General features: G+C 40.7%; 1 protein-coding gene across 9 annotated transcripts in view; it reads left to right on the top strand.

The window, feature by feature from the left end:
* The window catches only part of rbfox3a (RNA binding fox-1 homolog 3a), a 594,924-nt gene extending 581,379 nt beyond the window's left edge, over positions 1 to 13,545 (top strand). For 8 of the 9 annotated variants that reach the window (XM_056365232.1, XM_056365229.1, XM_056365231.1 and 5 more), the window contains one exon: positions 282 to 5,162. In XM_056365232.1, the coding sequence (XP_056221207.1) occupies positions 282 to 326 (45 nt within the window). In that variant the 3' untranslated portion in view covers positions 327 to 5,162. Of the gene's footprint in view, positions 1 to 281; positions 5,163 to 13,296 lie in introns of those variants that run through there. The other variant, XM_056365235.1, reaches the window with a different exon arrangement.
* The last annotated feature ends 10,970 nt before the right edge of the window (positions 13,546 to 24,515 follow it).

Below are 24,515 nucleotides of genomic sequence, written 5' to 3'. Positions count from 1 at the left end.
TCACTGCTTTGTTTAGTGAGTATCACAAAGAAAACCTATGAAACTTATACATCTATGCTCATGTACATACAGCAATCAAAAACACACAGTCACATTATTTCCCTTCACTAATGTCCTAACTGCCTTGTGCACAAAATCCCTCTCAATTAAACAAAAGCCAAGAGGAAAAAGGGAGGAAAGTTTCTTTGGAGGAAAGAGAGAAGTTCATTTTAATATTCTTATTACAAACAAAGGTTCTACACTGAATACTGATTGGAGCTTTTTCATCTTTGATGTTGCAGGCTAGCCTTTACAGAGGAGGGTGCAGTCGCTTCACTCCCTACTAGAAAAGAGAGAGACACGTCCCCTTTCCTTCCCCGCAAAACAGACAAAAAAAAACAAAAAAAACAAAACAACAACAAAAGAAATCACTAAATAACCATCATTACCCTCTTTATGGAAAACTAAAAACAAAATGCTTCCAGATGGCAAATGTGACCCTGAAATGCAAGAATCGTTCTCAAGTTGCTTCCCTTTCTACAGAGTGTACACATTGTCATTTATTAATGTCATGTACTTATTTTGGAAAAGAACATTTTTGTTACTCTGTTTTGACTCGAATGTATTTGCAATGAAATGTCTGTGGTGGAAAAAAGACGAAGTGGGGAAAGAGTTGATGAAGAGAACTTTTAGTCTTCTTCTTCTCACTCTTTCTCTCTTTTATTGCTCTGCAACTCAGCTCCTTTGGAGTGGCCTTTTGCGCTAGTTTTAATTCCATCTAATTTCCCTACCTTTATTGTTTCAATTAGTCATTTCCCCCATATACATTAAGAGCACTAATGTTCAGCAATTCCAGATTGGGCAACAAATTTCGGATTGGATTTATTAAGTAAATGATACAGCCATTCCACCCCCTGACAGAACTGGCTCCATTGTAAGTGAGCCAATAACTGGAGCTGAGTTTCAGACTGTCTTAATGGGACTCAGAGCTGTTGAGCCCAAAGGAGGTGAAACTGTAAAAAAAAAAAAAAAAAAAAAAAATGGCTCCCAGGAAGTGATGCATTAAGAAACTCAGAAAGTGAGAGGAAGAGCGTGATATATTACTGAATCTGAATGCAGGAGGAAGTGATGTATAGCAGGGTGTGGAGCAAGAGCTATGGCAGCCATTGCAAAATGGGCAGCAGTGTGTTAGAGCCCATTGATCGCTGGCATAGTGCCAGAGGCATGAGGTATCCCATTACTGCTGAATGGCTTTAAAGGAGAACACTACATGATTTCCACACAGGGCTTCTCACTGTTTCATGCCCTCACATCCTGCACACACAAAGCAATAATCCCACTTTTGCTGTATATGTATATGTAGGAATACTGACAATTATTTTTGACTTATTAGTGAACAGATGTGAGGGTGTCATCTTGAATTTACCTTTCTTTTATTTTTTTTCTTTTAATACTGTTTTGTTAAAGCTGCATTAATTACATTTTGGCCACTAGGGGGCAGAACAATATCAAAACATCCTGAAGGATACAGCCACCACTTATCACAGGCTTACATTGTTAGGGCTAACATGTTAGTGTTTGTGTCCACCGGATGAATGTCAATCAAATATTCACTCTCCTTTTTACTCAAATCTAATGAATTTCATTTCATTTCACTGTCGTCAGTCTGACGTCCTGCTAATAAGAGACCTGACCAGTCAGTAGTGAATCACATATCTGTCCCATAGATGGGATTTGGATGCTGGATGCAGATGTTTTGAGATAAGATACAAAATACCAGCTGTGTCCAAATTAAGGGGCCACATCCTTCGAAGGCTGCATTTGACACCTGATTGCATCACAGCGGCGTTACTATGCTGTCCCATTTTGAAAGCTCCATCAAATGCGGCTTGGAAATGGCGTCCTTCTTTTCCCAGGCCATGAAAGATTCAGAGGGTGGATCCTTCGCAACCAAATGTATCCCAAGACTACACTTTTAAATGTAAGTACTATTTTTCAATTCAATTAAATATTTAAAGCTACAAATGTTAAAAACCAAGGATAATTAAAACCTCAAATTTTCATTTGAATAATACGGCTAAGGGACGTGTTAAGTTACGTGATGCTAGCTAGCTACTTGGAGCCACTGCGCTTACTGTAGCTCAGCTGCTCACATCCAATCTATGTCACAGTGTTTGAAAGTCTTTAAAGCATTCACTTTCAAATTTAAGAGATTCAAAGGCCGACTTCTATCTTACCAGAATGGCAATTTTATAGATAATGTATACTTCATGTGATGCATATAAATGGACCAAGGTGAACAGATTTAGACAGGATGTGGACCCAGACAGTTTAACATCACTTTCAAAGTCCAGTACAGACGTTGGTATTGATAAGATCTTGGTTAATTTGCTACTTAAGCTGCTTTTGTTTGTCGGTGTGAAGCAAAACTTACTCTGACATTTCATTTTGTTTTAGGAAGCACGGAGCAGACAGAATGATGACCTGTTCACCGGAGCTAAATATTCAGCCACTGTAGCTTGGAGGTGAAGCAACAATAGGCCATTTGTAATATCCTTTTTCTTTGTTGTGTTATTTCTAGTGCTTTCAGGGATGGTGTATGTACATGTGATTTTAAACTGAAATTACATTTGTTTTAATCATGCAAGTTAATAAACACACTTGTTTGAAGTTAGAAGTTTGTTTCGCTGCTGTTGTTGTGGACTACATGCTATAATTGATTTTCTCTGCCTCAGGATGGCAAGTGTTCAGGGTCAGGAGAGGGAGTGAGGGGGAAACCCACTGCTGCAACTTGGCCATGGTTTGTCCTCGTGGATGAGGTGTTGGGACAGAGGCATTCCACCCCTCCCCCCCCCCCCCATCCTAATTACCTACATCCCTGAGGACACACCAGGGCCAAGTGCAGCAGTGGATGACCAGGAGGAGGAGGAGGAGGAAAGCCAGCCAGCAGCAGAGGAAAGAAAGAGAGAGAGGGAATGAGCCTCCTCGGGTGATAAAAAGAAGACATGAGGTCACAGAGAGAGGCAGGAGAGGGTCATCTCTCTACACGAAAGATAAGTTGAGAAGAAAAAATTGAATTAATTAAAATAAAGTATGTGTTAAATACATTGTTTATTTCATTTGCAGCGATCTTTACAACTATGTAAAACAACAAAACTTTAATGTCTGCAAGTCCTTAAATAGTCATGAATTAAAAATCTATATCATAAGTTGGTGTTAATGTGTACTTTTGCTCAGCTGGACCTGGATGGGCAGCCACAATAAAGACCCTGCTATATTCTGTCATCTTGGGTGGTCTCCAGTGTGTGTGTGGAGATACCACCAGGTCTCCTCCAGGGTCTTTGGGAGGTGGACAATGAAAAAAGGTATTCCAAACACTCTGGAGACCACCCTGTATGATGTCCCACTTACCAGCAAGAGAAACACCAGGGTCTCAATCATGGCAACCCGAAAATCAGGCCATCCAGCACAGGAACACTAGGTTTATTCTGCAGTTCAGGGATTTATTTATCTACCTACATAGCCTTTTTTTAGCTGATTAATAACAAAACAATTTTTTCATATAAAGTGAGATATGGGGTATTTTCAGTAGTGCATTCAGATCCTTTACTGATATCATACTGTGAAAACACTCTAAAAGGCTTAATTCTAAATCTTGCTCAAATAAAACTATGTATAAATTATCAGCAAAGTATGAAAAGTACTCAGTAAAATGGTCCCTGTCAATGTTTTTTCAGTGTTTAAGGTTGAGCTCGTTTTATCTACTTTATATCTTGTTTGGTGGTTTAATCTACAGCAAAGCATCATATTCTATAAGATCATCATATGTTGATCAGCATATGCTCATGAAGAGTCGGCTCTTGGTAAACAGCCTGTTCTCAGCTCTGTGACAGTGAATTTTCCATCTGATCTAAGGGGGTTTTAAATTGTTAATTAGCTTAAGAAGTAGGAGAATTTTCTCAACACTTATTCCCTGAGTTTTTCACAAACATTCAAAATCAACACATTTTTAGATACATGGTTTTCACTGGACAGGAAGAGTATGAAAAATAGTAATCTGAAAAGTAGCTTGTTATTAAAGCTGTCAGTAGTGGAGTTTAAGTATAAGTTATATTGAATGGAAATACTCACGTAAAATGCAAATACCTTGAATTTGTGCTTGTACTTTTAAATATAAAATCATATTGTCAAAGTGAAATGACATTAGCTATACATTAAAGGAGCTATTTGTAAGTTTTTGCTATTGCTACATAGCCAACATTAACAGCTGTTTACTTACCAGACTAGTCGAGAGCTTCATCCATTGTTGTGTTTTCAATACAAGACGTTATACTACACAGCGCTACTTCTTCAGGGCAGACTGGATGCTACAGTGACTCTGTATCACAGAGTGTCAAGATGGGCCAGCAAGGCTAGGGCTAGCTGGTTAGCATGCTAACATCAGTGGAAGAAAATAAGTGAGTAATAGAAGCAAAACAAGAGGATTGCATTTCACCTCTGGAGACAGCTGTTGGCAAGTGAATGAATGTCGTTAAATGCTGAACTCACTCAGAGTTTCTTCTACACTGACCAGTAAACAGCTGTTAATGCTCATGTTAGCTATGTAGCAATAGCAAAACTCACAAATAACAAATGTTAACTGGCTAATGTTAGCATTGTTGTTGGCTAAAAGTGCACCCATTTGTTTTACCTGACCACGGTCCTCTCTCAATCTGAGATATTTTATACGCTGGCGGTGAGGCATCCCCAACTCCTCTAATAAATTATTTAAATTAACAAATCAATACATTTCTGGCTCCGTCTTTTAGCTGTTGGCATGCTAGGTGACAGGACCAGTGCTTCGTGACACATTGGTAAGCACTGTTGATGCCAACGGAAAATCCTTTGTAGACCAGACCGTCATAGTCTACTAAAGCTACGAAAATCATACATTCATAGATCACGTCCTTGGGCAGATGCGCCCCCTGAATTAAAGGTGCACTATGCATTCCCGCATGGTTTCAGCACAATTTTATTTTTGTCTCAAATCATAGTTCATCTCCCCTTGATCCGCTAGCCGCCTGCCCCCTGAATACACTGTGAAAAAGTGCGATCTCTGGAGACAACACAGGCGTCACAAACGGCAAACAAACACTAGAGGCACAGGCTGCGTCCCAAAACATAACAAACCACGTTCCAGCCAATCACCAACAAGATAGTTGGGGGAGGGGATGGGGGTTAGTGCGTGTGCACATATGGGGGGGGGGCAGTGAGCAGAGTTGATAGAGTAGCGTGAGTATCTGAGAGTAGATAGCTGGACGGCGCCGTGAACTAGGTTTAACGACTCAACGATATATTTTGGGAAATGGCCGAGGCACGAACACAACCAAAGGAACGAACGAAGACCCGCATTTATATTGGGGGATCGATTCAAAGGTAGCGAGAACTCGGCCGGCAGAAGGGCTTCCAGTCCGACGCAAACATGCTCTGTTTTGTTTGGTATTTACTTGGAACGTCAACAGAAGTAACGTCATGCAGGAATGCATAGTGCACCTTTAATACAGCTAATGTCTAGCAGTGACCTGAGTCCAGCCTTTTTGTGTAAGCTATCAGGCTTCTAAATTCATCCTGCAGGATCATTTCTCATTTTGTTCGGTTTAGATTGGCTGAAATGGAAACAGGCGTAGATCCATAGATGAAACCCAAGTGTCGCTTTACTCTCCATCCTATTGGACATCAAGTAGAAGGAGGACATACGACATGCATGATGCTCAGATCAGTTGCTGTAGTTAAAACTCAGCTGCAGGGGATCTGGGTGTGTTATTGGACACTGTAACAAAACTTGGGAGTGAATCTCCAACTTAAGGGATGATACCCGCCTGATACATCAACAAACTAATGGCCTAGCCTCGACATGCAACAAGCAACACAGCCAACACTCCCTAATACACACCCAAGCACTCAGTTATCCACCAATCTCACTCCCGCTCTCCCAGTCAGACGTACACACACAGACTCTCCCACCAGTAAATAGCATCTGTGCCTGCTGCGTCTGATGGGATCGTAAAGAGAGGAGTCAGTATCACAGGAAGAAAGGGGAGTGTGAAAAGGAGCAGCAACCGAGGCAATTTACCCTACAGATTAGAGATAAGAGAGTTCAGTCAATAAGCACTGATCTCATTTGAAGATATACCAGACTGAAAAGACACACACACACACACATACACACACACATTCACACTAGTTGGTCTGTTGCTGTCACTGTTGTGTCTTTTCTCTTGCTCTGTTGCTGTTTCCTCTGAGGATGAGGCCATAGTTACAGTAAATATGTGTTGGACAAATTTCCCACTCCCCATCTAACCACACATCTTTTTTTTTTTCTTTACACAAACAAAATGACCTCACACAACCTCCCCACTCCTACTTTCCCCTCAGTATTTAGTCACTCCACACTACATTGTATTTTCATGTTTTCATTCATTGTTACAGATCCCAGTAGAAGAGCAAAACCAACAATGAACAGATCCCACTAACAGGCCTGATATATCTTCTTTCCCGGAGCCACGGAGCTCCATTGTTGTCCAAAAACTATTAAAAACTCATCAGTGAGCCGCAGCGTTGACGTGTTCCTTCATCACCATGAACACACACACACAGTGGTTTATTTTAATCAAACCCCACATACACAGTCCTGCCTTCCCGAAATACGCACTGGAGCACCAAATGTGGATTAATCCGCCACTGAAAATAGTCCGCAAGAAAACACTTCCACCACCATTTGCGCCATTTCCTCCTGTGTGGGTTAACATTGGCTAAAAACTACAACCGGCCAGCTGTTTTAAGAAGTTACTGAGCCTCTTTTTTTTTTTAAATGAAACTTTCAATTTTTCAGTTAGAGATTCACAATTTCAGTAAGAATCAAATGACAGTTTAGGGAAGTCAGAAAGTGTTTTGGACTGATTTAGAAACTGCATTACTATAGCAATAAAAACAGCATGATAAGGTGCTGCTTTATCCTGAGAAGTCAGAAGTATCTTGACCGTGTTTAGGTTGTTAGACCTTTATTATTTCAGCTTTGTGTTTGTATGGGATGAATGGGGGAAGTTGAATTGGGAGTCAAAGTGATAGTTGGGGTTATTTGGCGTGGGGGTTGTGTGAGGTACTTATCTACAGTCAGTGTGTTACCTGCAGTAGATTCAGATCGGTGTGCTCCCAGTTTAGAGAAGCAGCAGGAGCTCCGGTAAAGAAGCAGAGTGATGAGCTGCTGTGGACGGGGGCCATCTACAAAAAAAAAAAAAGTATTTTCACCCCTTGATCTTGCCCTCAAACACCCCTTTCTTTTGGAAATACAGGTTTTCAACTATTTAACTACTGTTAACTAAAGATAAAGCACAGAGAATATTCAAAATACACTTAAAATGATATTAGTTTTATGTGTGGGTATTTTTTTAAGTGGCTAAAACATGTTTTTGTGGATGACCCCGTCCACAGCAGCTCATCACTCAGCTGCTGCACCGGAGCTCCTGCTGCGTCTCTAAACTGGCAGCTGATCTGAATCTACTGCAGGTAACACACTGACTGTAGATAAGTACCTCACACAACCTCACGCCAAATAACCCCAACTATCACTTTAACAGGGGCCCAACACTTCAGCTTTGCTATGGGCCGTATGCGGGTCAGTCTAAAAAGAACAATGATCACGCTAACCTTCTCCTTTAAAGGCCTAGTGTACAACCACTGTTTCAAAAACACACTGAAACATTGTTGGCAAAACTCACTATACTACACAAAATGTGAACCATTCTTCATATGACATTAAAAGCTTGTACAGATACGCACTCTGACACAGAACATGCTCACATAGAGCGCAGTGTGCTTTCAGTGGTGATGGGATATCAACTGCTTTTCATAACAGTCAGTGTAAATAAAAATCTGGTATTTGTGTCTTCTTTTCTCTGTCACTCTTCCATGCACTTTACAGTTTTTAAATGATATGTTCGTCTTAAGGCTGTGAGAGTCATTTGCCTGTATCTGTGTATCATAGAAAAGGGTGTAATAGCGTAGTATTTATTAGTCTATTGTTTAGAGTGATATTGACAGTAGGTTCTTATACTACAGAAGAAAATATATATCAAAAGAGAAAAAAATAATATGTTCTTCCTTTTGTATAGTTATATATATTAGTGGTTAGGGGTTAGACAACAGCATCATTTTATATAACAAGAAAAGGCTTTAACTCTGTTTTTGTTTAGATCGAACTCAGTGTCTTTTTGTGTGTGTGTGTGTGTGTGGTCACATTATTGTGTGAGGTGTGTTTTGTTAAACCATAGCACGACTACTGTCGAATGCAACGTTCCCTTAATAACCTCTACATCTCCCGGTTCTCAGGCAACTCATTTTTTTTTCCCCATCACATAAACACGTTTAGTTTGTCTGTTTGAGCTTGGATCGGTTTGGAAAATGGAGAGCACAAGTTTAAAGGACTGTCGGTCTGTTTCTTACGACATCACTAACACACAGAGCCTGTGCTTAGGGATGACGTACACTGAGTGGTGAATGTCACTAGAGTACAACAAGCTTCTCTTTTTCCTCCATCCCCCCAATAAGTCAAAGCCCTTCACAGATTACATATATTTACACATTAACTCAAACTACTTCCATATTTTCCTCTTTAACTGGACAGAAATCATCACGGAGCATCATCAGCTTCCACAGAGCAGCAGCCCACTTACTAATGCCTCAAAGTGACAAGTTATTACGTTCAAGAGACAAAGCCCTCTAGTGGTCACAGTAAATACCACGGGAGCAAAGGAAGAAGTCAGGCCACTTTGTTTTAGAGCAACAGAGTCCATGTAGGGAGGAGGAAGGGGTGGGTGGACGCTTCCCATTTTAAAACAATAGTTGTTTCTTTTAAACATAATCTTAACTACATGTTCATTATTGTAACCATGACAAATAAGGTCCTCCAACCTTAGAGATACCAGACACGATGGTAAAAATGACAAATCATGCGAAACCATCACCACCACTTCTCATGTGTCGCCGTGGGCTCGCTGGTTAGCAAGAATGATGGAGATAACCACCTTCCAAAACCTCTAATCTCTCACTGTGGTTGTTTGCTGAGGTTTCTAGGTTAGGGTTAGTGTAAGGAAAGATCATGCTTTAGGTTAAAATCAACTACTTCGTTAGGGTTCGGGAGCTTTTGATTATGGCACCTCTTGGTTGAGGTTTAGCAGACCTCGGCCTCCTGCTTGTATAGTTTGGTGACTCTATAACGACTAAACGCTACTTCCACCTTTAGTTGTGATGATCAACCGTCATAATTTCAATAGTTTAGTAGTAGTAGTATAGTAGTTTTGCAAGGGATTTTTATGCATTTGAACGGACGACTGATGCTGCCATTGGGCCACCACCGAAATCAGTTTTTTCTTGTCAGTATTTCTGTACACATGCTATTTTGTTCTAGTTTATATATATTTACACACACACACACACACACACACATAAATGTATGTTGTAGAAGACAGCTCTGCAGACTTTCCTCTGTGGGATTGTGGGATTGTGGGTGACAGAGCCTGAGTCACCAGCAGATTTATGAACAGAGTGGGTTTCTACTATCAAAGGAGCAACAGGGGAGCTAATTTAAAGTCCACAGATTTTTCATAAATCAATAGCAGGACTCATCGTAGCGACGTTCCAAGCAGAAACAGAGTTGAGGCGTAGATGTGAGAACCACATCTCCAAAGTGTTTTTCATGTCCTTTCACTACAGACTCTTTCTTTCTTTTTCCTTTGTAACAGTTTTTAGAATTTGTGCTCTCCTTTTGTTTCAGAGATATGGGTTTACATGTCGAGGGATTTTTAGAGATAAATGTTTTATATGAAAAATGCTGTGTCCTTCTAGTTTCAACATGTGCTGTTTGTGATTTATTTGCTTGTTTTCTTGTATATGATCAACTGATGTATCAGACTATTTAATACGTATTTGCCAAATCTTTAAAGAAAATCTTTCTGTGTTAAGTTTTATGCTGTATTTGATTTTCTCATTTTTTGTGATGTACTTTCACGCCAGTATCTGATGAAGATGTTCCAGGCTGCATATTTGTGCTGGGCACACAAGAAGCTTTCTGTTTGCCCGGTATCAATGAATGCTGCATTTATTTATTTTGTTTCATTGTCTTTACTAAGATGACATATATATATATATGTATATATATATATATCATATTTAGCTGTTTATCCTCAAATCTCAATATACGTCTTTAAAGAGACACCTGTCAGGTTCCCTCTTGTCTCTTCTTTTCGCCCACTCACAAAACGAGGTGACTCAAGCTGATCGGGCTCTGGCTTTTGAGACATCACTGATGAGCTCGTCTCTCACCTCTAAAGCTCTTTGTCTTTGAGGAGTTAGAGCAGATGAGTTAGTTTCAGATGTCACACACACTTCAGCTCACGCACAGGCAGGTATAGAGAAGTGAGGGGGAGCCTGTAGGGATTTTAGTGCAGTTGGAGGGGAGGGTTGAGTGGCGGTGGGGTAGTTGGTAAGATAATTGCCCAGTGTGATTAAAGGTCCCTTATAGTGTTAATGTAGATGTCCATGTGTTGTTTGATTATAGATCAGCTCTAGGTTCTATATTAATACTGTGAAAGTATCAAAGCCTCAGTCCACAGAGAAATGCACACAGCCTGTATTCACAAACTGAGCCTTAAAACCAGCCGTCAGGACTTCTGGAACTTTGTGATGTCACCACGCTCAGCCATGCCCCAATGCCTGCCCACTTCGACCCACCATCCAGCCTCGCAGGATTTTGTTTCTGTGAGTGTTTTTACATCACTCAGAAATCAGCCAATCAGAAGAGAGGAGGCTCTGAGCCTCTCTTCTGATTGGCCTTTTTCTGAGTGTTATAATAAGAAATACAGCAGATTTCAAGACAACATTCAGAGAAACCAAATCCTGCAAGGTTGTTACTAGAGCTCCAGAGAGAAGCCTGAGAGAGGAGATGTAAAACTACACTGAGACGGTTTTTGGTTCTTAAAACCACAAATATATCTTCTTATGGATCAACACTTCAGATAAAACACAAGAGATATGGAGCTTTAGTTGTGTGTCACCTCAGCTGTCGGCTGGTTTTCTCCTCTGCATCATCTGAGGTATCCAGGTTCATACCTCAGCCCTTCCCCTCCACTCAGCCCCTGCTCTCTACTTCCTTTCCTCCATGTAGCCTTCCCTCCTTTTTCCCTCTGAGGCCCCATCTCTGCAGCGGGCCTGGTATAAAAATGCATCTGAGAGGGAGAGCAGGCCCATTAAGACAAGAGGACGCCGTTATTGCCTGTGACTGGCGATTCGGCAGTGCAGCTGCACACGTCCCGTCTCCAGAGGGGCAGGACCGAGCAACTACAAAGTGATGCTGGAATTAAAGTCAGTTTTGTGCTCTCGCCTCTGAAGATCCAACTTCCTCTCAACACACTCACTCACACACATGCACACACACACACACGCACACACACGCACACACACACACACGGACCTCCTTCCTTCACCTCAACAACTCATCTCCCAGTATTAAAAGATGTTCTGTCGAGATGAGAGCCTCCCAGGACACAGCCAGCCTCCCTCGCTCCCTCGCTCTTTCTCCCCCTCTTCCCTCTTCCTGCTGCTGTTTGCTGTTTGTTCCCTCATTGTAGAAAAATCAGAAGCACGCTTGTACTGAGGGTCTGACTGAAATTGAGATTTATATTGAATTTCGGACTTAATATTTTGCACTATAATATCTTTGCAATATTTTGCTGATACTAGTGTTTTTATTTTCTTCCACAACCTGCCCAACCACTGCCAAACCATGTTGTGCAGAATTGATAAAAACCCTTAGAAAATGTATTTTTAATTTGGTCAAGACACCAAACTTTAAGAGACTGAGTCTAAAATGAAGACAGCCAAAGTCTTAATTTTGAGTTTTTTACTTTTTATAAAAGTCACATGACGGTCCTTGGCTGCATCCATTTGTAGTTGGTCTTAAAATATATGATTATTTGGTTTTAAAGCTTCCTCTTCTTCCTCATAATGTGCAATTTGAAATTGTGAACTAAAAAACGAGCAATGGAAATGAATTTCAAAAAAAACTCTCAAATGTCACAAAAAAATGGATACGCTCGCATGAGGTGGTTTTTCAGACATTGGAATGATGTCACGCAAGAAAGAAACAAACTGCTTTATTCACACAACATCACTCAATGGAAGCACTGACTTAATAATTCATTATTGTGTTTTGTCAACGTTTCAAAAAAAAATCGCTCGTGCAAAACTGCAATGGAAACCTAGCCACTGATTACACTCAACGAGCACTTAATTAGGAACACCTGTGCACCTGCTCATTCATGCAATCAGCCAATCATGTGGCAGAAGTACAGTGCATAAACCCCTGCAGATGCAGGTCAGGAGCTTTGGTTAATGTTCACATCAAACATCAGAATGAGGACAAAATGTGATCTCATTGACTTTGATTGTTGGTGTCAGTTTGAGAGGGACCGTCTGATGTCTTTCACAAATACCCATTATTAGTGTCTATCATCATTTCTGTTCAGGTACTGTGTGTCGTCGTGTATTTGGACCACATTTACATAATTTCAACTTCCCCTAAAAAATGATCGCTGCTAAATAATTTCTACACACTACGAGACATTCTGATCATAACCTGGATTATTACATCATTCATTTACAAACAGAATGTCAATAAATGCAGAAGCAGATCATTAATACATTGGAAAAACGATGTTGCAGCCAGTGGAAATGGTTCATGTGCGCTGCAGTCATTTACATGCAGTCTAAATGCAGAATAATGCAGATGTTTGGGAAACAGTTTCTTAATGGGAAACAACACAATCTCAAAGCCTTCAAAGAGTTGCTGACAGCTGTAATCCAGCTGTGATCCAGCTGTGCCGTCATCAGCAGAAACAGATTTTTTCAGATGACAGCTGAGAGGGAAGGACATTTCACTCATTTCACTGAAGACATGTTTCCTCAGTTCCTCTCCCCTTCAATCCTTTCCTTCATCTCTCCTCACGTCTTCAGTGGGAGGGACTGAAAATAAAGGAAAAGATAGTTAGGTAACTGAGATGTAACCATTGAAAAAGTAGACATGTCCCAGGGCAGCGTTGACTTGATTTGTTCAATCTGACTGGTGATGATGGTGCAGCTGTTTTGATTTCATTATTTTAAACACTGTATATGGTTACTAGTATATGTATATGGTAAACTGTAAACTTTACATTTCTTTACACTGTGTGAAATGTGGATGAACGTCTCATTTACACTGACTTGCTTGTTCTTTTCTTTTTTTAGTAAATAAAAGAAAAGACTAGAAGGATGTGTTCAGATGGACAACAACTAAAAAAAAAGAGAAGAACAACGCGGACGCAGAAGGACACTGAAAAAAAAAAGATCACCTAAAACAAGAAGAGCAGATTTGTAAAGGAGCCCTTCTATCAAGAATAACAGGGATCCACAGGATGGACGGAGGATGTTTCTGGGCCTGCTCTGAGGCCAGGGCCTGAACCATTGAGCCTGCAGTCTGGAGGGGAGGGGAGGGGAGGGGAGGGGAGGGGAGGGGAGGGGAGGGGAGGGGAGGGGAGGGGAGCCTGCTGACGACCCCTGAAAAACAAGCCTTGCCGAGTGGAGGAGACCGATTAGAGAGGTCACCATAAAACATTTTATTTTTCTAAACTTTTTTAAGTTTATGATTTCCAAAAGAAAAAAGCAAACACTAATGTACATATATATACGTGTTATATAGTATATGTGTGTAATATAGTAAGTATGTTTAAAAAAAAAAAAAAAAAAAAAGAAAAACTTGGGGAAAATGTTATGTGTCTTTGCAATTTAGAAGAGGGAGGTGAGGTGAGGAGATACCAGCTTCCCCCCTGTCTTCTGATTGTCTCCCACCACCTCACCACTACCCCCTCACCCCATCCTCTGCAGGATGGGGCAGGTGTGATGGGGTAGGTGCGGATTTAGTGTGTGTGTGTGGGTGTGTGTGTGGGTGTTTGTGTGTGTGTGTGTGTGTGTGAGGGGTGGGAGGTAGCTGGTCCAGCAGACATGTCACTACATGATTGTTAAGGGAATATGGAACAGTAGTCTTCAGATAGTAAAAAGCTTTTTAAGCCTGTCTTCCACTAATGAACTGCAGTAGTGTGGTTTTTCCTTTTACCGGCTAGTTTTGTCAAGTAGTCTGCATTTTGTAGATTCCAAAAAAATAATAATAATAAGCATATAAATAAATAGATAAGTATCCCTATATTCGTCTGCGCAAATAGAGATGAGAGAGGATGGTTATGAAAGAGAGCTGAGAGGTCAGCAATAGGTCAGTAGGTCATGTCTGCCGGAGGCCTGGCGGCCCCTGACATCGCTACCAAACATGTCATTGTCGTGTTGTGGTTTGAGGTGGCTGTGCTGTGTAGTAAACTGCTTTTGTACATCGTGTTGGGGAGGGGAGGGGAGGGGAGGGGCGGGTGGAACAGGTAGTTGGAGGGAGGGTGTAATTTAGAAACACGGGAGACGTCTGCTTGGGAAACAGCAGGGAAACTCTCCCATCCATCTTTGAACCACGGCCCTCGGCTCCCACTGCCGAGGTGGCAGGGAGGGAGGGAGGGAGGGAGGGATAGCGGGACGAGACGGGGGGGAGGGTAAAAGCTCTATTTGAAGTCGAAAAAAGGGTCACAAGCAAACAAAGTTTTACTAAGAGTCTCTTTAGACCTTTCTATTTATATGGATCTCTACTTTAGTGACATCCTTCTATATTTAAACGTTGTACTAATAACATGCTGTCAGGCATGGTCGGAGAGTCAATTGTAGCCATTTACTAATGTTGTATTTATTGTATTACCAGTAAGAAGAAAAATCATTTATATATGACTATAGATATATCTATTTGTGATCTGCAACTCTTGGACATAAGTTTGCCTTTGATTTTCAACTTTCATGCAGGATTCAATGCACTGTCGATGTATGATGAGGTTTCTATTGGTGTGGAAGTTTTATTCTGTTGACATTCATTTGGTTCTGTTTCCCTTCAGTTCAGCTACTGAATGTAACTTCAAGAACTCTTAAACTTTTTAGGTAGATGTCGTTGTTTTATATATACTTAAGGAAAAAACATACAGTACTCTGTGAATTATATACATGTGTAAATGATATAGCAAAATGTTTCTGATAATATGCTGGACTTCTTCTTCTTCTGCTGACCCAGACGGACTGGAATGCCATGGCCAAAAAAAAAAAAAAAAACAGCAAAGAGAAAAAGAGAGAGAGGAGAGGGAGAGAAAAAAAAAGAAGTAAAGATGAGGGAAGCATTTATGAGGAACACCAGAGCCCTGGAGCCGGTGGGAAGCCGGTGGGAGAGACAGAAATGTGTAATCATTTCAGGATCAGTCAGAATTTCTCTCAGCCAGGCTTTTCAAATTTGATAAGAACAAGGAGACGGGGAGCGTCCCGTTCTGTGTGAGAGAGAGAGATAGAGAGAGAGAGAGAGAGAGAGAGAGACAGAGGGAGACGGAGCAGATGAAAAGAAATTTTTTTGAAATATTGATTTTTTTTCTTCCACTTTTTCTCCTCGTCTCTTCGCTCTCTCTCTCTCTCTTTGTCTTTCTCCCTTGAATCTTGGCGTTATCAAGGTGCTGCGGAGGCGAGCGCCACGTGGGGGGTGAGGAAGAGGAGGAGGATGAGGAGGGGAAAAAAAGGGGGTCAAGGGAGGAAGGCAGACACATGGGGTGGACAAAATGAAGGAAACTTCCTGTAGTAAATGATGATATCATCATCATCTTTATCATCATCATCATCATCATCATCATCATCATCATCAACATCATATCCTGAGGAAAAGCTGTTTAAATGTCCATCTCTTTAAACAAGTTACCGCAGCTAAACAGACATCTGCAATTCAGACATCTTGATACATTTACACTGACTAAGAAGGGGATTTAAACTACTATTACTATTATTACTATTATTATTATTATTATTATTATTATTTATTCTTTGACAGTAGAGTGTCAAATACAGACAAACCAAAACATGAGAAACAGGAAAAAAAATGATGTAAAGGAGTTTTATCAGCACTGTACGTTCGCACCTGGTCTTGCATTGCCAGCATAATGTGTGATTCACATGTAGGACACCAAGTCACTGCAAGAAGAGAGAAGATATGTGACCAATCAGTGATCACCATGACAAAATATGGCCATTATTATTATTTAATTGTACCTAAAGTATATACAAAATTCTATATGCACCAAGTTTATCAGCCCCTCGTGCCTCACAAAGTCATGTGAAAGGTCACATGAGCTGCACTGACCCCAGTCAGCATAGTAATGAATGACATCATGTTTGCTACATGTTAAACAGAAAACACCCCACAGGCCACATTGATGTTTTCCCCTCATGTTCTGCTGTCATACTCCACCTCACTGTCAGGTGCTTCCTTTGTGTGTGAGGCGGAGCTTTAACAGTGATCCTCCAGCCGCGCCTTGCTATCCAGCTCAATGTAGCTCAGTGTAGCTGAATGAAAAACATGGTTGGAATCATGGCAGCATTCATGACAGCTCTTCATTTGTGTTGTACTGTGAGCTTTTAAAACTATATCAATAAATATTTGACTTCATGCCATTTTACTTGTTAATTGCTGGGTTTTCTTTTAAAGCTGACACATTCCTCATTGGCTTGTGTAGCTGCTTTTACACTTGTTTCCATTATTCGGTCCCCTTCCTGTGGAGCACAGTGTGTAATGGTGAAAGTGGATCCTCCTGCGTTGGTGAGCAGCAATGTGGAGGCCAAATTCACCAAACAGATTTCACAGTCTTCTTCTCCTCTTTTTCCTCTTCCTCTTCCTCTTTCTCTTCCTCGCTCAGTTCAGCTTCCCAAACGAGCGAGGGCTCAGCGCTCTGGTGTTTCAGTCAAAAAGATTTTGCCTCTGTGTGAAAGGATCTAATGATACCTCCCATGTTGCTGCATTTATTTCTCTCTCAGTCAGTCAGAGTGCATGGGGCACAGCGGACAGGCCAGTGGATTCATACAGCACTCCGGATGCATCTCTGGACGAACATCTCAAAGCTAATTCAAAGACTGAGACTAAATGAGTCCAGTGGACGGACTTTATAAAAAGAATTAAAAAAAACGACCGTCCACAACCCATTGTTGGGTAATCCACTGCTGAGCTGCTTAACTGAGATTCCACAGCTACAGTGGGATGAGGCCGGTGAGACGGACTGGGTAAGACATGAAGACAGAAGAGAAAAAGACTGGGACTTTACTGAAAACAAAAAACTAATAAAAAACAACTAACGATGTCAATCTTAGCAGAGATCCAGGTGTCCTCTGATCTCTGCCATGTTCTTCTGATTCTGAACTTTTTTTTTGTTCTTTCCGTTGTTGGTTAAAGACTTTCGTCCTGTTTACATGTACTTTAAATACTGTCCATCCATTACTGGTTGGAGAGATTAAAAAAAAAGGTGTGAAGCAGCTTTCATTCTATCTCTGGTATTCTCTATGGCTGATAACTGTAACCCTGAGAAAACCCTCCTGTTCAAGCTAGCATGTCCTCCTTTACCTTGATCCCTTAGACCTTCCATCAGTCTTCCCTCTAGGACTCCCTGCCTGTAGGTAAAAACAAAAATACCCACACCATAGCTGAGACCCAACCTTTTCACTCGCTCTACAGTACATGTACTATGTGAAAATCCTTGAGCTTCCTACCAAAACCTACGTGGGTCTTCTGCAAAACTTTCCCCATTTTTTTAAATATTGTGTATACCTCAGATGCAAGCCCTAAAGCAGCTATTATTCACTGAAACCTCCTGGCAACCAGACCTCATTCACTCCCCACCCCTCCCACCCCTCCTTAGTGTAGCCCAACTAGAGCCCTACTATAACCCATAAGCCAAAACCACACCTACCTCCCCTGGTAACCTGGTGACCTCCACCATAAAGGCCACAGTATACTTGGTGCAGAGTACGAACTCTTCCAACACCAGCCCCAACTGAGCATTCAGCTGCAGTGGGTCTGAAGGTGTCTCACAGCGTCATAGCTAACAGGTCAAATTTAGTTTTAACAAAATTTGTCACTGAATCTGTTTCAAAAATGTGAAATCCTGCATGAAGCTAAGGTCCAACTTTGTGAAACTTTGTCTTGTTTTTTTCAAATAAGTTGATTATGGTTGGGTTTGAAGGATTCAACTGCTTTGGTTGAGATTAAAATAAGATTTAAATCCATGTTTTCCAAAATGATACATATAGCAATGGAAAGATTTCTTTTACTTATTTCACCTGAGATCAGGCTCAAGTCAGCACAAATGGAAGTACTATGCACCAAGCTACAAAGTCATGCAAAGCAAATGACATAGAAAAAGTTCACCTGTGTTGAATTTAGCATGAAGAACTTTCTTAGTGTTTCGAGAGGTCTGCCAAGATGGCACTCATTAGTATTGTCTGTTCTGCAACCTTTCTTCTTCTGGTAGCTTAAAGTTCAAGTTAGGGCATCAACAACACTAAATAATTCTACAATACAAAGCTGTTGCGACATTAACGACAATTTGTAGATGACAACGTATTTCTATTTCAGCAGTTTTGACTTTTGCGTTAAGTATACTGTCGCCTTTACGCATCCACATCACTCCCCGAACCCCGACAGCCTCCCTGTCCTATGCAGATCCCCAAAGCACAAAAGGTTTGAATGGTGACTAGTGAGTAAAGTAGAAAGAAAAAGATGGATTTCCTTCCATTCTGTTTGTATTTGTCTGTTCCTTTGTTTCTTCTGGTCTGTTTTATCTGTTCGAGGCTTCAGTGTGTTTTTGTATTCCTTACGTGCAGATTCTCCCTTTCTCCTCTGTCAATAGCAGAACATTGTATTACTGTATGTTAGAAGAACAAAGAGACTTTTCATGTGTGGCTTTGGCTTCACTTTAACCTGTGCAATCAAAACAGTTTCTTTTTCTCAGCAAATGGATTCCAAGTGTTAAACTGTGGCTTCAGAAAAGATCCCGACCCTGTCACTTCTGGCATAAGTAAGAAGTTCAAAAGAAAGTAAATGGATGAAATTGCAATTTCTACCCATCAGTCTACACTCACTGACCCATAATGACAGAGAAAATGTGTTTTTAAAAACTGAAATCTCATTTACTAAAGTCTTCAGACCCTTAATTCGGGTCTTTGTAGAAGCCCCCTTTGGCAGCAGTTACAGCTTCACTTCTTCTTGGTTCAGTTTCTACAAACTTTGCTCACCTTGATTCGGCCATTTTTCCTGTCAGATCCTCTGAAGCTCCATCAGATTGGATGGGAAGCATCTGTTGTCATCTTCAGGTCTCTCCACAGATGTTCTGTTGGGGTTAAGTCAGGATCACTCAAGCTCAGTCAGAGACTTGTTGTAAAGACACTCTAGTGCTGTCTTGGCTGTTTGCTTCAGGTCTTTGCTGAAAGGTGAACAGTCACCCTGGTCTCAGGGTAGGGATGGTATTATCCAGGTGATGAGCAGTGCCTGGTGCTCACCAGACGTAGTGTTTGGAGTTCTTCCCAAAGTGTTCATTTTTAGTCTCATCAGACCAGAGAATCTATTTCTTTATGTTCGCAGTCATAAATGACAAACTCCTGTCTGTCATCTGTCTTTGACTCACAGTAGTTTATGTCTAGCAACTCTACCGTGAAGGCCCGATTTATGGAGAGCTGCTGAGATGGTCGTCCTTCTGAGGGTGTGTTAGAGTGACTGTTGGGTACGTCCCTGACCAAGGTGGTTCTTCCCCAGATAATCAGTTTGGCTGGACGGCCAACTCTAGAAAGACACAACTCACAATTGTTGAGGCGACTGTTCTGCTGGGAACACTCACCGCTTTAGAAATGTTCTTATACATAAGAGTTTGGACATAAAGAGTTCCTTGGACTTCATGGTTTGGGTTTTGTCCTGACATCCAGTGTGAATTGTGGGACCTATATACATAGGTGTGTGTCTTTCTAATCCATGTCCTAGCTATACAATTTGCCACAAGTGGTGGCTGACTCCAGTCAGGTTCTAGACACATCTCAAGGATAATTAAAACAAACAGGAAGCACCTGACCACAGTTTGGAGCCACAGCAAAGGCTCTGAATACTTTTGTAAATGAGAGATTTCAGTTTTTGATTTTCAAAGGATGTTTTGACTTTGTCATTATGGATCACTGAGTGTAGATCTATTAGCAAAAATAGTATTCATCCATTAAAAAAGAAATCTACAACACAGTGGAAAGTATGCATAAAGTGAAGGGGTCTGAATACTTTCTGAAACCACTAACACACACACACACATATACATGTAGACTTATACATATATATACATATACATATATAAGTATATATACATATACATATATAAGTATATATATATATATGTATGTATAATGTGTGTGTATCCAGCACCTGTACCATACTGGGTTTGGATGACTTTGTATTTCTTTTTCCTGGCTTTTATTTCTGTATGCTCCCAATGTGCTTCAAAGAAACAATACTATTTATTACAATATTGGTACATTATTATCACAATTATTATTACAGTTATTACTACCATGATTATTATTAATAAACATTTCTTTGCTCAGTAACTCCCCCTGTTAATGCCTTAATGCAGTTAAACACGTGTATTCATGCACTTGTGATGCAGATTGATGGGACTGCAGAAACACAAGCAAAAGGTAATCTTATATTATTATCACTATTGTTATTATTATTATTATTATTATTATTATTATTATATCCTTCATAGTGTCACTTAATATTCATTTTACTACATATATTAGAGTCTTTTGAAACTTTAGAAATATTAAACACAATATGCAAAAAACTAAAATATTATTAGATAGTAATGAACTGTGCGTGTATGTGTGTGAGATTCTCATGTGTCTTATAGACTGTGGTTTCCACACTGACAAGATGACAAAGACTGCTGTTCCTCACTTCTCTACCTTCTCTACCTCTAATTCGGGAGCATCAGCAGGAGGTGGAGGAGGAGGAGATGCATTCACCCCATCAAACCCCACCAGCCCTGGTCCAACTTTACAAGGAAGATTAGCACTCCGTCATCATCACCACCACCACCACCACCACCACCCCAGAGGATTGTTGTAAATGTGTTGGCTGGTGTTATCTGCTGTTGTATCCATGAAATAATTCAAACCTCGAGAAGAGCCGGGTGTTCTGGATGTACAGTTCAACATGACCAAACCACTCAGTTATTAGTTATAACAAGATGTGTGCAATAATTTGTGAGCAGATCCTTAAAGATTTGTTGGATGTGGCCTTAAAACATGTTTATTATTAGGTAAATGGGGAGTCTGACATTGATCACTGTAAGCTGTAGGATCGGCAGGAACCATCAGCTGATCGTTCCTCTAGAGGAGTCACCAACCTGTTGTTACAGAGTGATGCATCTTTTTACTCACAAATAATCTTTGGCAGAGTACAGTCAGTGGCTTGGAGAGAGCACATTAACCAACAGAGTGGAGCTGTTACGCAATTAACATTAATCAGCTGCAGCTGATATAATCTACCAGCAGTGACGTTTTAACCAAATTAAGCAACAGTCGGTACAGGGTAGAAATCAGAGGCTGCTGACGCTCCCTGCATGTTTTGTACACTGGTCGTCAATAATCAGGAATAATCAGGACAGAAAAAAGGTTGAAATATAAAAGATGTCAGTTTGTGTTGGAGCTCAACAAATCCAGGTATTTTGCCGACCAGGAATCAGATCCAAAATGGAACCAACTCCAAGAGCCCATCCCTAATAAAGTCTACTGAAGGGTAGGAGTTTGATCCAATCTCAATCCAGAATCAAGTTAGTCATGGAATTTACATTAGCTAGCTAAGCTAAACAGTTATGGTCAGCTTTCATTTTAGCTTGTACATAGCACTTAGCTATTAGCTTAATGAGCTTGCTATGGTTAACAATTACCAGCAGTGAATGGGAGACTGGGGCTGCACGATGGTGCAGTGGTTAGCGCTGTCGCCTCACAGCAAGAAGGTTCCGGGTTTGAGTCCCGGCTCGGTCGTGGGATCTTACTGTGTGGAGTTTGCATGTTCTCCCCGTGCCAGTGTGGGTTCTCTCCGTGTACTCCGGCTTCCTCCCACAGTCCAAAGACATGCAACATGGGGACTAGGCTAATTGGATACTCTAAATTGACCATAGGTGTGGCTGTGAGTGTGAATGGTTGTCTGTCTCTATGTGTTTGCCCTGCGATGGACTGGCGACCTGTCCAGGGTTTACCCCGCGACCCTACTAGAGGATAAGCAGTAGAAAATGGATGGAATGGGAGACTGTGAGAGAAGTTGAAAATATCACTTTTCTGCAAGTTTAGCTAAACAGGTTTTAAATTATTTACTGGCTTTTAACACATGAAGGTTTTACTGCACATACAGTAACGAGTATAGCTGTTAATTCAAATATATTTCACTGCAGCCGATGTGTGTGAGCGAAAGAGATCAGAGGGAGAGGAGAGGGTGTGTGCACCATAAATACCAAAACCATTTTCCAACCTGCTAATCTCACGTACTGGTGTCTTCAAGTCTAGATCAAATATTCTGAGTCCTGAAAATATTTACAACCAGTTTAGAGCCAGAATCCCCCAGAAACTCAGAGTCACTTGCACTGGTGTGCCCCATTTAATGTTTCATACTCCCACACTCAAATTCTTACTCACGTATGCAGATGCTCACTGTAGAGCCCTGGACAGTGCAGTAGTATCAGCTAATGCAGACAGCAGGGTTGCAACTAGAAGACCACGCTCTGGCCATATCATGCTAAGATTTTACCTGCAGATATTCACTGTTTTGTTTTAATGTGGATGCAGATGGGGGAAGTCTATTTCCACTATCTCAAACAGCAACGCTTGTTGTTGTGTGGAAGAGTCAGTTCTGGAGCTGTCGGAAAGGAGAAAAATTCTCCTGGAGATCTTATTAAAAACCATGAATAGGCCTGCTACAGAACTGACAAGTATTGTTTTAAATTAAAAGTAGTAAAGACACTGGAAAACAGAAGGCAGGTGCAGGATAACAATTTTTACAACATGTGTTTTTTTTTGTTTGTAACAAAGTCATGGTGTGTAAATCTGTTAACAAATCGTAACATGGTGTATGTCGTAAATATGAGTTGATATCACTACATTTTGTTGTTATCTAAGTATGGTTTCTTTACACTCTAATCTCTCATGGTGATTATAATAAACCAAACACAACAAATAATGTGGAAATACAGACTGTTTTTTATGCAGACACTAAGATGATATGCTAAAGTTCAAATGTCTGATAAAGATACATTCAGTGTAGCATTAACAGGAAACAAACATATAAAACACATTTTCCTCATATGAAAATCTATTTCAGTTAAATAAATACATTCAAAGTTGTAAGGGAAGAAGGACTCTATAGGATATAGTATGTATATTATCACTAAAATATGAAGTAAATAATTAAAAACATGTATTATTATGTATTATTATTATTACGTTGAAGTGTAGGGATCTTGAGTTTATGAATAATTAAGAAAGGTTAGGTTCACTGGAAGTGAAGGCCCCTCAGTACAACCTTAGAAGAGTTTACATTTGATCACTGCAACTGCAATTTGATTAAACCTGTGATTTAAACAGAAGGAGCGGCGGTCGTCCTCGACGAATGACATCATGCACAATTCACTATTTACACAGCGTTGCATTGTGACAGACGGTGTAAGTGCTTCTGACCAGGCAAAAGGATTATCTGTGGAAACAGTGAGAATGACAGCGACTCATCAGGTCGCATGGTGCGTCTTACTTTTCCATTCAGGTGCCTCAGCACATAATTTATGTGCAGTACAGCACCAGAGCAGAGATTACAATCTGTAAAACACGCACTGCATAATGCAATTATTATTATTATTATGAATATATTTTATATTTAAATATAATAGTGTGTTGTGTATAAGTGGCCTTATACAGAATCGAATTTCTCCTCATGAATAGCATTTTTTCCCTCAAATGTTTTTCAGATAATAGAACTTTCAGACAGAGTAACATTATGAGAGCAGTCCAACCCCACACCTCTGTATGTATGTGTAAATGCCAATCTTTCCTGCTGGGGTAGATGATATACCAGAAACAAATTGTTTCCAGCTGTGGGGTCTCATGGAGTGTAAATACAGCATGGCTTCTTTCTAATAATCCCATCATAGAGGGATATTTCCTAAGTAGAGCTGTGCCCCTTTACTCCCACTGTGAGGGGCGTTTGGTTAGTTGACCCATCTCTGAGTCAAGCTGGACCCTTTAGGAGCATGTGGAGTTCTCCTCTCGGTAAAGCCAGACCAGTACCAGGAAGGAATTCAGCCCTGGACAGATATCCACTGGGACCGGCCGCACAAATGAAACTGATGGAGCTGGTAAAAACGTAAAAAACTTTATTGGATGTTGTGACGGTCCACCGGTCCCCACGGCCAGTCCGCCTGTTCTCCGGTCTCATCTCTTTCTTTGTCGGAGTCTTTTTAGATGAAATCGTGGTTTCTTCAGTGGATGAAAGGACCTTG

The sequence above is a fragment of the Seriola aureovittata genome, chromosome 21 (assembly GCF_021018895.1).
Source record: "Seriola aureovittata isolate HTS-2021-v1 ecotype China chromosome 21, ASM2101889v1, whole genome shotgun sequence".
Taxonomy (NCBI): Eukaryota; Metazoa; Chordata; class Actinopteri; order Carangiformes; family Carangidae; genus Seriola; species Seriola aureovittata.
The sequence above is the reverse complement of the archived record's forward strand: the minus strand, read 5'-3'. Positions and strand labels throughout refer to the sequence as shown.